Source organism: Nanorana parkeri, unplaced genomic scaffold (assembly GCF_000935625.1).
Source record: "Nanorana parkeri isolate BGI_ZX_2015 unplaced genomic scaffold, ASM93562v1 scaffold221, whole genome shotgun sequence".
In the NCBI taxonomy this organism is placed as follows: domain Eukaryota; kingdom Metazoa; phylum Chordata; class Amphibia; order Anura; family Dicroglossidae; genus Nanorana; species Nanorana parkeri.
The window spans coordinates 86,153-102,991 of NW_017306489.1; the positions used below are offsets into that span (position 1 = coordinate 86,153).

The following is a 16,839-nucleotide window of genomic DNA, read 5'->3' on the forward strand; positions in this document are numbered from 1 at the left end:
GTTTTAAACACTGACCAAGAATTTTATCCTCTGGATCTCCATCTCATTCCAGAATTCAAAACCTCCATCTCCAGCTTCTGATTTCTTCTCCTTTGGAGGAGTCTTTTTCTTGGGGGCTTCAACTGGTTCTTCTGGTTCCACAGGAGCTGGAGCAGCTCCTTCTTCCACTGCAGCTTCACCCTTCTCCCCATTCTCTAGACTGGAAATTATTGTGGGTAATGTCATGGGTAACATTTTCTTTGGTCAAAGAAGTTGCATTATGTATTAAATAAGTGTTAAAACACTTTCATGCTAACAAGGCCATCAGAATGAGTACAATCTGTAATTGTATTTAGCTGAAAAAGTATTATTCAGTTATTGATAGAGGAAATAAAAAACATATTTGTATTTGAACAGTTACTTTTTATTTTAAACCACTTCAAAATGTTGTCAACAACTAATACTGATTCTGCATCATCATTCTTAGTTATACTGTAGCTATATATCTTGTATTTTAATGTTCCTCTTAAACTTATTTAATCTATTTGTATTTTCTGTTTGAATAGTCATAGTTTCCTTACTAAAACAGAGCATCTTGTCAGAACCATTCCTGGTTCCTGAGCCTTATTTGTACTTCCTCTGACAACCCAACCACCTTCTTAGTTAAGTGGAAGGTTACATAGTTACTTAGTATTTGAGGTTAAATAAAGACACAGGTCCATCAAGTTCAACCTATTGTGTGTATGTTTTTGATTCTGCATGTGTATGCGTGTGTACGAGTCCCCGTGTGATCTTATTTTTTAAGGGTACATGTACCCCTGTATGTTACGATCTGGTGCTGGATCCCTGAAAGATAAGAAAATAGTTTTTTCCCTAATACCAACCAATGGTATTAAGATGGTACATGTATTTGGTGTCTGGATGATGGGCTTCTTCACACCAAAGGAGTTCCAGTCACCTTGGACTGTGACACCTTGGAGTGCCACATCCTGCTTTAAAGGCAAGTCCAGATACAAGTTAATTCCAATGTTGAAAAGCCAACACTTTAAATAACTGCTGAAAAGTTGTGTGGCAATTTAAGTTACAAATACTGTTCAAATCGACCTACACCATTGTCTCTTTCACCAGCTTTGATGAAGGAGGAAAGGCTTAGCCCCTGAAACACGTTGGTTTTCTAAAATTGGAATAAACTTGTATCTGGAGTTTAACATTAGGGTGTGACACTTTGATTCTAGACCTACTTACCCAATCACATGCACAGCCACTAAAAATAAAATATCTCTGGCACTCAATTAGCCCAAGCAGCCATACCTGGACAAATGAACAACATCAGAGGATATTTATTGGAGGTTGCCCAATCCTGGTTAAAGAAACCCTTTTCTCAGGAAGTATAGAGGCTGCCATTGCTTACCTTCCCTTCTAAAAATTCAAATTTGCTGTTTGTCATACTGATCCAGAGGCATCAGTACTCTCCGAGTCACTGACCTGGAACAAGTATGCATAAAAGGAGTCCAGGCTTCACTCTGACTTTAATTATCTGCATGCTTGTTGGAGAAGGTCACCAATGGCAGCCATAGTCAGTGCAGACTATGCCAATGAAGTCCAGACTTGCCCTAAGCGGCTGATGCCTCCAGTGTGTGCCTGCACCAAATACAAGTAAATCCAAAAGTATTAGTTGTCTAAGTAGCTGGACTGAGGGCTGGAGAGTTTTTGTAATGTTCACTTACTGTGATTGCTCCACCTTCGTGCACCTTTCCACTGCTAGTTATAAAATAATTTGAGTAAATGTTTATTTGGTCATTCACTTCTATGTTTCCTGCCATTGGTGTATTCTGATATTACTGGAGCATTGATGCCCATGGATATGTCTAATAATATGAACAGTACAGTCCTTCAGTCCAGTATTGAAGGTGAAACTATTCTAAGGATTTAGAAGAGGTTGAGGTTATTGTGATCTAGTGCTTATACACTCCTACTCACTCTGCTTTCTCTGGTTCTGGTTCTGGCTCTGGCTCTTCTGTTGTTGGCTCTGGCTGCTCGGAACCATCCAAGTGCTGTGGGGCTTCATCATCCTAAAAGAATTTAAAATAATTGTCAAATTTCTTTTTAACTACACAAACAACTACCAAACAAGGACACTCCACTGCAGTCCAGGTAAGTCAAGCAAAACGCAGTTTATTAAAAAGGGCAATCACAAAGTCTCTGGTCATCCACTGGGTAGCCTTCCCCTGTTCACATAAATCCCAACATTTCATGATAATCGTCCTTCCCCGCAAATACCGCCCTTAGTAGCTTTCCTCAGCTCCAAGGCTCCCAGCACACCTCAGTGTGACACTCACACTGCTCTCCAAGCAGCGTGTCCCACAGGTCCTATGGTCATCGACCTTCCTGACCTCTCCCCTCGTGGGCTCTCACACTAAAATCAGTGGTGCCAACGAAGCCAGAGCTAGAGGAAGCAAGGCCGCACCAGAGGGAGCAGAGCCGCATAAGCCAATGCCTCCTCTATAGCGCCGGCTCCTATCACAGGCGGAGTGATCTCCATATTTTTATACTTGTAGACTGTTGTACATGAATAAGCGCGGATTGTTGTACATTAAAAAAATAAGACCTACCACAAAAATAATATCTAGTGTGTTTTTTTTTGAGCCAAAAAAAATATAAGACAGTGTCTTATTTTCGGGGAAACACGGTATATATTAGAAAATGTTAATTGCTTACATAGAATGTAAATATTAATCAAAGGATCAGACATTTCTTTCAATGTACTTACTCCAAATTTCCTCTTCAAGATGGGCGATCCCTCTGGAGTTGGTGGATCCACAGGGGTGGTGTCTCCCATATCACCCAAGCCTCCAGGAGCATCGGGAGCGCTGGGCCTATAGTGTCCACCATCCTTCTTCAGGTCCACTCCAAATATTTCTGCTCCTTTTTCTTGCACTTCTTCTTTGCCCATGTCAGTGAAGTCCGTCACATCTCCAGCCTCTGGTAATTCATCACTCACTGCTGCAGGAGGACCATCTCCGTGGACTTCGTCCTGTGTGGGGTCTGGCATACTGGCCAAAAGTTCAGTTACAGTTAACTTCTGAGCTCCTTCTACAAGGCTGCCTCCAAACAATGTGTGCCATATCAACAAGAAGATGCCTTTGCAGACACTGTAGATGAAGTGAAGGGTTCCAATGAAGAACGTCCAGAGGAAGGAGACAATGGCCATTACCATTTCCTTTATGGTCATCTTCTTGATCTAAAGAAAATGAAGAATGCATTTTTTAGACATATCAATTCTGTGTCTCTCTAATTTCTAAATTTGGATTTCCAATGAAGGAACATATTTTTTGGCCCTTAGGAAACATTTAGATATATTTTCAACATTGATTCTGTGATTTATTTTACTCGTATGGTCTACTCTACTCCCCTCTCTTGGGGGTTTAATTTGCATTCAGACTGTCAGTCAGAAATACAATCACATGGTTTTTGCCTCTGGACATGACAAAAACCTAATGAGTTTTATTGTACCTTTGGATAGCATCAGTTGAGTTTTTTCCACTGATGGCACAAAATCTTGGCTGACTACATGGGTAAATGCTATGCTATGATGATGGTAGAAAATGTCAGGTTTCATGAACCAAAGTAAAGTGCCAACTCCAACACATACTGTAAATGTAGTGTGTTATCTCACACGTGTCAGTGTCCCTGAACTGTTCCATTATAGCAGGAATATCTTATCACAACTAACTATTGGAGATATCTATTGATCTTTCACAAATGTTCCAAGTCACATATTTAAGAAGACCCACCCCATCCCCCATCCCCCATCCTGCTACTCCCCACGTTAGCAGTGTCAGAATGGGTAAAACATATTTCTAAGTCACAATATTATACATTGTAAGTATAGGGAATGGCAAGCCTACCTTCTGTAGATAAGAATTAAATCTCATTCATTATAATTTCTCTTTGACGCAATAGCCCACACTGTTGAATACTAACTGCTTTCCCAGAAACTGATTAAAGGTGTATAAACTACAGTATATATACACAATATTTTTATCCTAAATAATTTGCTACATGCTACTAAAGACTGAATGAATGCATTATGCAATTACTTTTAATTGGTAGCTCTGTGCTACTAGGCCTTATGACAGTTAAATACCCTACCTTGCCTGACGTTATGCTCTCCATTATTTGGAGCAAATCAAACAGGGAGTGCATGGCTATCATAACATTTAATATACAAACTTAATTTAAAAGTGCTTTTACAAGGTGAAGATGCTAAGAGCTATGTACATATTTCTGGCAGCACACCAGCCCCATACACTGTAAGCATTTGTAGGGAGCTGAATTGTGGTGGATTGTAATGTAAATGTTACCTGATAGAAGTCCTGCAACAAGCTGGAATGCCACCATACCATGCGTAATATAGGCAGGGTGAGCCTGCCTTCATGTTACCAGAATTCCGAATGAGAGTATAATCTTTTCATATAATAAAATGCTAAATCATGGGATGTAGACCTTTACCACATAGCACTCCTATCTTCTATGCCAGGGTTCAAAATTTCAAGTCCTAAGCTACTACCCAGGCCTTAAAAGTTACTCGCCACCAGCTGCCCCACCTAACCTCTACAATCCCACGGCCTTAACTCCGCCAGGTCAGCGGTGTGATGCAAAGTACAAAGATCAGTAATAACGCACAGTACAGAAGTCAGTGGTGCAATGCCGAATACAGAGGCCAGCTGTGTGACGCACAGTACAGGAGGTCAACAGTACAGAAGTCAGCAATGTAACGCAGAGTGCAGAGGTCAGCAGAATAACACACACTACACCGGTCAGCAATGTAACGCACAGTACACCAGTCAACAATGTAACGCACAGTACACCGGTCAGTTATGTAATGCTCAGTACACAGGTAAGCATTGAAACGCACAGTACACCGGTCAGCAATGTAACGCACAGTACACCGGTCAGCAATGTAATGCGCAGTACACTGGTCAGCAAACGCGCAGTGCAGCGGTCAGCAGCTTGACGCGCAGTGCAGAGGACAGTGTGACGCGTACTGCAGGGGTCAGTATGACGAGCAGTGCAGGGGTCAGCATGACGCGCAGTTAAGAGGTCAGAATGACGCGCAGTGCAGAGGTCAGCGTGACGCGCAGAGCAGAGGTCAGCGGTGTAAGGAAGAAAGAAAAGGGACTTACAGTGCACCTAGCTGATGGTATTCAGGTGCCCTCTTTTTCCGGTGGTCGTGGGGGGGAGGGGGGTGAGGAGTGGTACAGAGATCCTCCATGTACCGAGATAGAACTTTCTTTCGCATAACTTTCTGGCCAGGTGTCTCACTGTCTCTGCAGTCTTTCTCCCAGCCTGGCAGCTGAGGTGGGTGGAGGAAGCTGCAGAAGACAGCGGAAGGGAAGACAGCCAAACTGAATGTCATCGAGGGGGTGCGCCGCCGGTGGGACCAGGGATGGGACACTACCACGGCGATCGTTCGCTTCTGTTCTCTCTTCTCGGCCGCTCTGTAGCTGCAGTGGCCGAGAAGAGAGAACAGAAGCGAGCAATCGCCACGGCAGTAGTGTCACATCCCTGGTCCTGCCGGCGGCGCACCCCCTCCATGACATTCCACTTGCCCCCACGCAATTTTCACTCGCCAATTGCGAGGGGGTGAGTGGAAATTTTGAGGGCTGTTCTATGCATAATGTTGGCTCACTGTCACTCACATAAAATCTGGTATTGCAAATAGACTGGAATTAATGGCAGCATGAGAAAGGAAACCTAGTTTGTGCATCTGCCATGTTTCATATAAACACATTATATGTCAGCAAGACATCAACTGGAACCCTTTAGCCATTATGCTGTTGTCTTCTTTGAATTCATGTAACCGTATATTTTTCAAGAAAACTGTATAAGTCACAGGAATCACAGTAAATTGTTAATCACCTTTCGATACTGCCTTCTAAGGTTCTTGTAGGTGAACATCTTGAAGAAGTTTATCACATTGTTCATAAATTCTACAAAAGCCGATGAAGCTTCTGGAGAAGACTCATTGTCAGCCTCCTCCCCTTCTCCAGATCCTTCTCCTCCATCATCTTCATCATCATCATCTGCCTTTTCTTCTTCAGTTTCTGAAATCTGTGAAGCAATTTGCATCTCAAATATGGTGTCTTCGCAGAAGTTGACAAAGAGCTCCATCTTCTCCGACTCACCACCTTCATTGACCACATCAAAAATGAACTGACGTTTAGACTCTTTAACCTGAGGCATCTCCCATTGTGTTTTATTGCTCTCACTGATCTCAAAGTAGATGCGCTCTATCCTCTTGCCTGCTCCCATAATCTCAATTTTGCCTAGATAAGGTTTGAAGTAGTTTATTATACAACCTGCTAGCTCCAGGAAGTTATGTAGCCTTATGTCATGAGGTACATGCTCAGATAAGTTGGTTAGTAGAACTGCCACATTGAAACCAATGTCTTTAGCTGGCTCTTGGAAGCGGTCTGCAAACTCTTCAAAGTTGATCATTTCATTTTCATCAGCTTCTGAGCAGGATAGGAGGAACTGGATCTCAGACGTTGTGTATTGCTTTTGACTGTCCATTGCTTTCTGGAAATCTTTTTTAGATATGAGACCTCGAGGATCTGTGACATAATCTCTGCAAAAAACAATATTGTGTATCATAAATATCAGTATGCCAATCATTATCTCTTTGATTGCTTTAAGAATGGAAAAATAAAACAGCAGTTGTCAGGTGTACTGTACCTAAATGCATCAGAAGCCACTATGTCCTTAAGCTTGAGGAACATATCGAAGAATTTAAGGATCATTTCTACATTGCTTGAAGACTCCACAAGCATGTCCACCATTTGGCGAGCTATTGTTCCATTGACCACATTACCTAAATTAAATAAAAAAGTATGTTCCTGTTATATGTGACCTTTTACACGGGGTGTTTGGTTGAGGGTTTGAAGATACCATTGATATTCATCCTGCACAGCTTCTATAACCCATAGTAAGCCCAGATGTTTTAACCAATAGATCTAATTTCTCAAGGCTTTGGTGGTAAGTAGTCATATGGCTCATTGACATCTACTCAATGCCAGTTCTGTCAATCTTGTGGGGAAATGTTCCACCATCAATGTATTTATCCTCATAAATACTTCTTAAGTCCTCAGCCTACTAGATTTTAGGGGTCATAAATGTGTCCCACATTCATCGCGAGGGTCCAGCTCTGGCCAAAACCCTTTTATTTTATTTATTTATGATTATAACTTCTAACAAGTTTTGATTTCAGTATGTATCATCTGTGATGCGAGATCAATGAAGGATGGTCATTTAGAAAATATCTTCATTATACTGTACATGAAGGTTTCCATCACAGTTCACATGACCTGCCAAACAGATCCAGTTGCTCAACCAGGAGATAAAGAATAAATATGCTCATCAGTATTCTTTTCAGGAATTGTCTTTTGACATTATCCCTGTTCACCCATTCTTGATGACTCTGCAGTGTTCAGAGCAGTGTTTCCAAATTATTGGTCAGTCATATACCATCATAATAATGATTGTAGTGTCCAAGTACCATACCACCTCTGCTCTTATAAATTACCAAATGTACCTTCCATGTACAATGCGAGAGTGTTGCTTTATTCAGTGCTGACAGTAACTCTTCCACAACCATCCAATCAGGAAGTCTGATCCAAAATGGCTACTGCAGGACATGAAAGCAAACACTTCTTGTGAGCGTTTAATCAGCATTACTCCTCTAGTGCTTGGCTCTAGTAGCCAGTACTATGAAACCCTGGTCCAATGTGCAGTACATGCATATGAATGTAAAAGAATAGTGAAACATATTCACCTTCCAGAAGGGAGAGCAGCATGACTACCATGTCCTTCTGCAGGTCCAACAATTCCTTCAGCAGCCCAATTTGACTGGAGTCCTGGAAGAAAGGCACAGCAACACACCAATCTGTGAGCAAGTCTAATTTTCTTATGTGCCATGTCTCAACCTCCAGGGAAGACTGGAAGTGATTAAATGCTTCTAGTATAACTCGAAACAAGCAGACATTGAGGTGTATCATTTTGATGTATCAGGGTATGAGCTTAATTAAAACATCCGTGAAGCAAGTATAGACATATTTTGCATGTATATTATGAAGGAATGTAAAACATAATACGATTGGTTGCTAAGAGGTAATAGAGACTGAAGCAATTTTTTGAGTGTTAAACAGGCCCAATGTCATCTCTATGCCCTTCTTGGCTACTAAACAGGCAATGATAGCAAAGCATGGCAGTGACTGTGCAGGTTTGTAAATATGCATTAATGTAATAAAATCAAATAAAGGGGTATAGCATAATTGTCAATAACACAGATTTGTTATACAAAAGGTACCACTACAATGATGGATCTCCATCTTACCTCTGGGTAGAAGCGACTCTTGAAATGATCCTTGTATGCAATGCAATAAAAACACACTGTTCAAACACTACGACCTTTACTCGCTATGCCCATATAAAATATTGTTGCCTCGCCTCCAGTGAGAATGAAACCAAAAGATCAAGTTCTTTGGTTTGGTAGAAGTCACTAGTGTATGTCATAGTTTATGAAAAAATAAAGTGCAGAAATTGCTAACATCTATTTAAATTATTTGTTGCTTGGCAGTAACATATGTTGATAACTAATAAGCTTTCAATATTCTCCCTATGACAGAAGCTGATTGGTTGCCATGATGTATTGCACATTACTGGTCTTTTATATTATTGGGTTTATTGAAAGTAAACCTATTACCTGACCCATTCAGAAGAAAATAACAGTTTCTCTTGGGGGTCTACTTCCTTCACTGTGGCGGGACAACCTTTGGATATCTGCATCTTCCTACCTCAGGATGAAAAGGATTACAGGAACCCTCTCTCTAAATTGACATACCAAAACTATTCCTTGCTCTTTATCAGTAATAGAAAGTGCTGCAACACTTTATGCCAGAACAGATACCTGCTTTGCTTTGTTGTAAACTACTTGGAATCTACTACTATTAGCAAGAACTGACTCTATCAACCATCTCATGCTGGCAATGAGATGCCCATTAACTTGCAAAAGTCTACAATCTTCTCTCATAAAGGATTATTTAGAGTTAGTAGTCAAAGTGGGCATTCTAAGCTAATTTATAACTGTTAAGTAAGGTTTTCCCCACCTCTGGGAAGCTGCAGGAATACGAGAGACGAAACGCACACTAGCGATGAAAGGGTTAAGAACGGAGGGGTGAGGAAGGCAGTTTAAAGTATCCTCTCTTTCCCTGCCTCTCCACCCCAGACATTGTGCTACAGTAAAATATGCTGCAGGAACAGACAGACAGATACCATGAGGGGGGAGGAGAAAGAGGGAGAGAGATGTGGTATCCAGTGACTAAGCAGCAAGGGACCCATTCATTCCCTGGCTGCATGAGATGCCAGTATGTTCTGTATAGGCCTTAGATGTTTACCTGTGTTAATTATACCCCAACACATAGGTGCTCAAGACATGTATTTGGGTTGCACCCCACAGTCTCAACCCAGTGTTAAACACCAGAGCAGATACTGAGACTGGAGTTCACTAATAGGCACCCAAACCTCTGACATGACTGGGATACTCTGTCTCTCCTCTTCCTTCCTCCCCCCTGTGACTGACAAATGTAAAAAAGAGCCAATTTACAAGGAAAGCAATGAGATCACCCCCCAAAAAAGAGGGCAATGCCCACACAACTCCATACTGTCTCACGGCTGCTGGCAAAACAAAGGGGAAGATGGGTATGAGAGGGGAAATTCGAGAAGGAGAGAGAAATAAGAGGATGAAAGTTAAGGAGGATGGCAGAGGTATGAAAGACAAAGAGAGAAACGTAGAAAAAGTCCTATATTGAAATAGAATTGAATCAATTACACTCTACCAACACTTTGTTCTAGGGATTATATTGCTGGAAACTGAAAATGAGGGTGCCCTTTCATCAAATCTTGTTTATGTTCTAAATGGCGTATATCTGTAACCGCATACATTTGCATCACTTACTTGATTTTTCTAAAGAATAATAAAGCCGAAACTGCTTGGTAAGAATCACAGATTTCCTTAAAGTGTTTCTATATCTGACAGCCAATGGCCATGTTTTGAACTCACTGAAGTGGATTCTGGATGGGAATATGTTTTCTGGTGGCAATCAAGAGGACCTAGACTAAGCTTCAACCACAACAAAATCATTACATTTCTAAATAATGGCTTGAGAATGGCTCTTGAGCTCATTTCATTGACCAAAGATAAGCTGAGTGAAGACCTTTGACTAAGAAAGTTGTTCAAAAGTTGCTCCCCATGACAGAAAGACAAGGAAAAGCCAAACTTTTGTAATCGGTTTCATGAAGGACTTTCCTAGTCCCTACATCACAAAGATGTTTCATGCATAATTACCAGCAGTGCTCATTTTCTGCAAAAAGAGTTTATACGCCTTACAGTTTCTTATATCGGTTGAGGACTTTATTGGTGAGATTGTGTTCCTTGGTCTGCTTGTTGTGTCCCCATTAGGAGGGCATCCCACTCTCCTTCCTAAAATGTTATATATTATATTATGGAGAATATAGTTACTGGAACAGACAAGCTAAGTGGGAGCAACCAAAACTCCTAGATGGACAGGAAAAGAGTTGTAAATTACGGAAGGGAGTTCTTACTGTTGAAGTATCCATAACATATAAAAAAGCAGATGATGACCCTGCTCTACCTATAAGCAACATCTTACATGGTTATTCACAAAAGGGTGAAGAGTTTGTAGAAGGCAGGAGAAGTGAACAATCTAGGATAAAACAGCTGAACTTGAAAGTGAGTTGAATAAGATAATTTTTCCAAATCAACCATTTTGTCCTAGATTGTTCACTTCTCATGCCTTCTCCAAACTCTTCACCCCTTTTGTGAATAACCCTGTTAGTGTGAGTGGACTGAACTTTTAAGATGTTGAAAAAAACACTTAGGTTTTGGTGTCAAAGCGGTTTCTAGTTGATCAATGTCCTGTAAGCTCTTTATAGTTATATTGAGAGTCTAGACACAGAACACGGCACAGTGATCAAATATTAATTATGAAAGGCTTGAGACTTAAACCACTGCCTACATCCGTGTTTCAAACACTGACACTGTAATTTTATGAGAGAAAGAATATAAAGCCACTAATTGAAATCATAAGGACAGAGTGAATCAGTGTGTGGGAACAGAGACAAAGAAGGAGTAAGAGACAGACACAGAGATGGGAAGGGAGCACGTCTAGCTCAGACATTATAAGGAAATGCAGCCGTGCCACAGAGAAATATTCTTACGCCATTTCGTAGTCCTCCATTTTGGGGCATCTGTTATGTATTAGAATAAAAGTATTATTCAGAATCACTCCACACCAAACTTTATTACACTGCTACCCAAACTGAGTTACAAAGGGAATGAACCTCAGCTGTAACTCAAGAGTGCCTACTGATATGGGCAACACACATTTGTAATAAAGGTCTTCATACATAACAGAGAACTAAGATTGCACTCTGAGTAAAAGCAAGTATCCACACGTAGGGCTGACCATCCCATGCTGCGAAATGAGGACACATTCACACTCATCAGATCAACTATAATCTTATCTATGCAGGCAGCACTCACATTCCTTGAACATGCATCTGTGGAAAGTACTCCCGTGTTATTCACACATATAAGTATTAAAGTGTATTTCTAGCCAAAACGTTTTTTTAAGTGTTGAATGGAGTAAAGAAGGGTTGGAACCTCCCCTGGGGTCTATTTCTAGCTATGTTCCCTCTGGGGAGAGTCACCCTCTCTATGTCTCCTGATAAGCATTATCACAGGGACAGAAAGTGTTGGGTAATCCAACATCTTACAATTGACATCGGAACGGGAAGTGAAGGGAAATCTTGATGCCTAAACACCTGGTGGCAGCTGTCCAAGAAGGGATTTATACTCCCTTCTGAGAAATAACCTCTCACTTTCTGTTGTGTCTCCATGACATAAAAGGCTGTGGTTCCACAGAAGTTTAGACTTGGCTGGGTTGGCGCTTCTGCCATTTTTACCTTCGAAGATTTCTACAAGGACCACCTGTAAGGCCCCCATATAGATGGGAAGCAGCCAACTAAACCCTCGAACAAAACTAGGACTCATCGCCACCAAACCCTCTACTCAAGGGTCCAGTGCTCCTCCTTTGACAGTGATTTTAACTATTTCCTATTCTAGCCAACACTACAAAAAAGTTTAGAGTATAGATACACTTTAACGTTCTGAAGAGCACACATACCATAATGTACAGTAAACATACTAATATATCCAATTATAATTGAATGCGTGTGCACCATAAAACACTCTAATTCACATATATAAAAAAAAGTTTAGGGATGTAAGTAAATTAGTGAGAGGGTGAACTGGCTGCAATGCTAAATGAACTGAAAAGGGATTTCCAAGTTTTTAGAACAGATGTACCTATGTTGCTACAAAAAAAGTGTTCTCACTCCTTGCACCTACTTCCTAAGCCACAGGAAGACCTTATTAATGAGGTGGACAAGGCAATACATGCAGATATAATAGTGCTCATGGGAACACCATTATAGCTGCAAGAAGAGACAGTAATACCAAAAATCTAGACCACTACCCCCTGCCCTGTTGCAGATAGGGAAGATGCAAGATAGGGAAGATGCAAGACAGGGAAATCTCTATCAAGAGTAAAATCCATTTTTAAAAATAAAACTTAATCTAAAATTTTTCTTCACATAAATCAACTCGTAATCCCATTTCACAGATGTGGTCTTCCTCTGGATGCATAAAACCTCAAAGGGTGAGTTCTGAATGAATCAAAACAATCACACTGGGTATCTGCTGTGTGCAGGGGTGACATTTTCAGCAATTATAGAACGTTTAGAGCACAAAGGTCTGTGCCTAGTGACAAAGATGGTGTCTACGTCACCCACAGCAAGCAATCAGATGACGGCTTTTATTTTTCTTGTGAGAAATTCGAAAAAAAACCCCCACCTGATTGGTTACTTTGGGCAACACAGGCACTTTAACTTTCCTCAAGGTGCTGTACCGGATGTCCATTAAAATCCTTAGTGAATTAGGTTTTGTAGGATGGGGTAGATTTACCTATTACATTATTTTACTAAAAAGAACAACACTCTTACATTTAATATACAGACTCCTTCATCTTCTCTCCACAATAAGGAGCATTCACTCACATAATAATATCTTGCTTGTTTAAATAAAGCTACATTTAAGGAGCGCCATGTAGTTAGGCCTCAAATCATAAGTTATTGAATTATATTTTTAATTAAACACCAGCAGAACAGATATGAGTACATATTTATGGGTACATATTTCGTCAGAGTTATTTCTATGAGATGAAGGCAAAGAACCATGATACCCCATCTAGGGAGGGGGGGAGAAGGCTGTAATATAAATAGCAGGAGTAATACATACCTGGGCTAGTTTCATCATCATATGAGCAAAGACATGCAGGAAACCCACGACTGCATCCCATAGACGGCTGTGGGCCAGACTTTGCTGGTTGCCTGTGCAGGGACCCTAGAGCATAGAAAATAGTGTTTCATTTGAAATAACACTCTATTTAAAAATAAAGTACATTTGCAGTACAATTTGCAGTAAAGTACATTTGCAGAACAAAATTAATTGGGGCAAGCAGTATATCCAACACTGATTGCCCCATTCATTTGATCTGTTCCTGCTCAGCACAGAGCTATGCACATTGTAGAGTCAGATCAAAGGGGATGGGTGCACTTCAGTGTTGGGAGTGCAAGGCCGTGAACACCTTAAGTCATGTTACCTGAATATACTCTGTAAGACTGTTGAACACTTGCTTTGCTACAGACATGGCTTTGGAAAAGTTCCTTTTGCCCTGCTCATCAATGATGTCCTTTCCAGAGTAATACCAGTAAAAATCGCTGATAGATTCCTGAGGTTCATAATAATAACAAATAAAAATGAGTAGGCTTTATTAAGAATAATGTATACATTGAAAGGTAATGTACATGTTGCTGTTGAAACTTACCTGCAGGCGCAGTAGATAATCCACTGTGCAGATGATAATGTTGATGGTGGTAGTGTTGCCGGTCTGTGTACGCAGGTAGTTCTGGAAATCTGTACAAGAAAAATATGCTACATAAGTAACAGCCAAATGGAAAAATAATGTGGCAGGGCCACTTTCTGACTTTGCAGAGCTTCTTACAACCTGAGATAGCAGGGTCCCTTCTGGCCACTACCTTTCCAGTGTAGTGTAGAAGGACAATCCATTTAGTCAATCCCCAGTGTCCAATGTCATCAGAACTAACTCTCATGCTCCTCTTTGATATGCAGGATATCACCTCCATGCCCCTGGGTAAAACTGCATCTGAATGATCTCTGCTGTGCACAGAACTGCATCCCTGCACATCTACCCACCTCCACCAAATGGTTAGCAAAACTGTAGCAGAAGTCCCTATGTCACTCTACACATGGCCTGTAGAGGTTGCGCCTTCGAAACATAAAGTGTTATTGTATTGCTGATATATGAAAAGGCCTAACTCCGGGCTTTCATTCAGATTTTTGACATTGGGAAGATGTCTGCCTACTTTTTAGTATTGTCTGTGACCCCATTTGGAAAATTGTCCCTTACATCCTATGTCTGTAAAATCAGAACAAGAAATGGGGGAGCTTTTATTTCCTGAACAAGAAGACATACAGGAATAAAACACATGGAACAGATGTTCTAACCCCTCCCTACTCTCCTAAATATATGTTTTTGTTCTTATCTGTGTCCTCTTTGGAGATATATACCTTAATTCTATAAGTAAGGGCAAAGACAGCAATACAAATCTGAGGAAGGTTCTAACCCTTCCCTGACTCTATCTAAAACAAAATAAAATGTTTTGATTGGGATGTGGAGATGTGGAGTAGAGAAAGGCACTATGCTACATACTATATGTGGTGGTCCTGCCAAGAGATCCAACCTTTCTGGGAAATGGTTTATAAGATAGGAGTACATCTTATTAAGGTCCAGGGACCTCTTACACCTGAGATTGCGTTATTGACTATTATACAAGGTCCAATTAAAAAAGTCAAGAAAGACCTATTCCGTTTTTTTTTTTAATTTGCTGCAAGAATGGTAACAGCTAGATATTGGAGGTCTCAAGACACTCCGCAAATAAAGATTGGGTTAAAGAAAACGTTTTTTAAAGTTTTGAGAAGGGTAGAAGAGTTAGTAGCGCCATCACAGGATAGGCACCCACAATTTCTTGTGACATGGAACCCATGGATAAAATTTGACAGTGCTACTATGTGCGTATAGAAAATAAGAGGCTCAGCCATACAGACACTGGTGGGGGCGGAGAGGAGAGTGGCTTGTCTTTTGGGTATAGGGTTGGGAGGGTTTTAGATTGCTTTTGTGTTTTTTGTTCACTTCGGTTTTGTGTTTTTTTTCTGCTTCGCTTTAGTGGAGACTTTTAAAGGGAAGAATGGGTTTAATATTAGCGGAACATTATATGGTGGTTTCCTAACAATAATGTTTGTATGTGTATACTGTGTAATGTATTTATTGAAAAAAATAATAAAGAAATATTCTACAAAAAAAATGTTTTGATTGGGATTGGGCTTTAAAGTAGAACTGTTACCCTCCCCCCCCCAAAAAAAAACAATCAAACAAACAACGCATTACAAGATAAAACAAGAGAAACAACTTTTGCTACAGTATACACCCTGACCCGTCCCACCCCACCCTGTGAATGGACAGTGAAAGGAGAGGCAGCCCAGTCTCTGCTTTCTCTTTCTATCAGTATTCTTCTTGTCAGAACATGAACTGATTGGCTCATTTTACTGCTTCTTCTGTTATCATTTCAGCTCTGCTGTACAGGGATGGCAAGAGGCTGATGCTGAGTCAAGTTAAGGTACTTACACTGCTGGTATTTAAAAACACATATAATGATGTAATAATGATTGCAGAGCTACAGTAGTTTGTGTAATTTGTGTCTCTTATATTGGTTTTGGCTCTGCTTTAAGCAGACCTAACACTCAGAGACGTGTTTTCATGTTAAGGGTATGCATGCCAAATAGTATGTAATCATGTTAATAACTGTAAGTATTTATGACCTAAAAATAAAATATAAAATATTGTCTCGATATATAACAATGTCTTCAATCTAAATAGCACTTCAACAAGTTATAGTGATATATATAAGTATAACACCCTTTCAAAACCACATCATCTGTTGTACCAAGGGTGGAGTCATTTGATGCAATCTTTGCTATGAACAGGAGCTGTGGCGTTTTGAAAGTAAGGAACCATAACTATTCCTTACTGTTTGGATATCGCATTTTTACTCTGGACTCATAAAGTTTATTTAGCTTTATCAAAAAGATGTGCACTATGGTTCTTGTTTTGCTTCCATATGTTTGCGTGCATCGCAAATGGTGAGGGATTATCGCAGCTGAAGCGAGGTGCAGTAACAGAGGGTACGAGAAGGAAGGAGATCATTTAAGGGTATCCTTACCCTGGAAGAATAAGGGGATCGTTGGTCTAGACCCATTAGAGGTCTAATTACAAGGTGAGAGGCGACACTGTGTGTAGGAGCATTTTTCGGGTGGAGGATTAAGAGCCTGACTCATCATTACCTGTGGTCTGACAGCACTAGGAATTGTAGTAGTATAAAACTGGACATTGACTTGCTATTATTTGGAAATTGCAACATTTTTTGATATATATTAGGAATTATACTTGGTAAATTATTTTTATTTGTGGAAATATTGGATGATTGTTAGTATTTTGTATGAAAAATAGGATTTATGTTATTATAGAAAAGCACGGTGTAAAATCACAGTACAACAGAACAACAGATGATGTGGTTTTTTTT

General features: G+C 40.4%; 1 protein-coding gene across 1 annotated transcript in view; it reads right to left on the minus strand.

Moving 5' to 3' along the window:
- The window catches only part of RYR1 (ryanodine receptor 1), a 178,615-nt gene that overhangs the window by 14,003 nt on the left and 147,773 nt on the right, over positions 1–16,839 (minus strand). The window contains exons 86-95 of the mRNA XM_018555990.1: positions 14,007–14,095; positions 13,782–13,910; positions 13,418–13,522; positions 11,278–11,307; positions 7,814–7,895; positions 6,718–6,853; positions 5,902–6,610; positions 2,750–3,220; positions 1,960–2,051; positions 16–199 (exon numbers count right to left, since the gene is read on the minus strand). Of these exons, the coding sequence (XP_018411492.1) occupies positions 16–199; positions 1,960–2,051; positions 2,750–3,220; positions 5,902–6,610; positions 6,718–6,853; positions 7,814–7,895; positions 11,278–11,307; positions 13,418–13,522; positions 13,782–13,910; positions 14,007–14,095 (2,027 nt within the window). The remainder of the gene's footprint in view (positions 1–15; positions 200–1,959; positions 2,052–2,749; positions 3,221–5,901; positions 6,611–6,717; positions 6,854–7,813; positions 7,896–11,277; positions 11,308–13,417; positions 13,523–13,781; positions 13,911–14,006; positions 14,096–16,839) is intronic.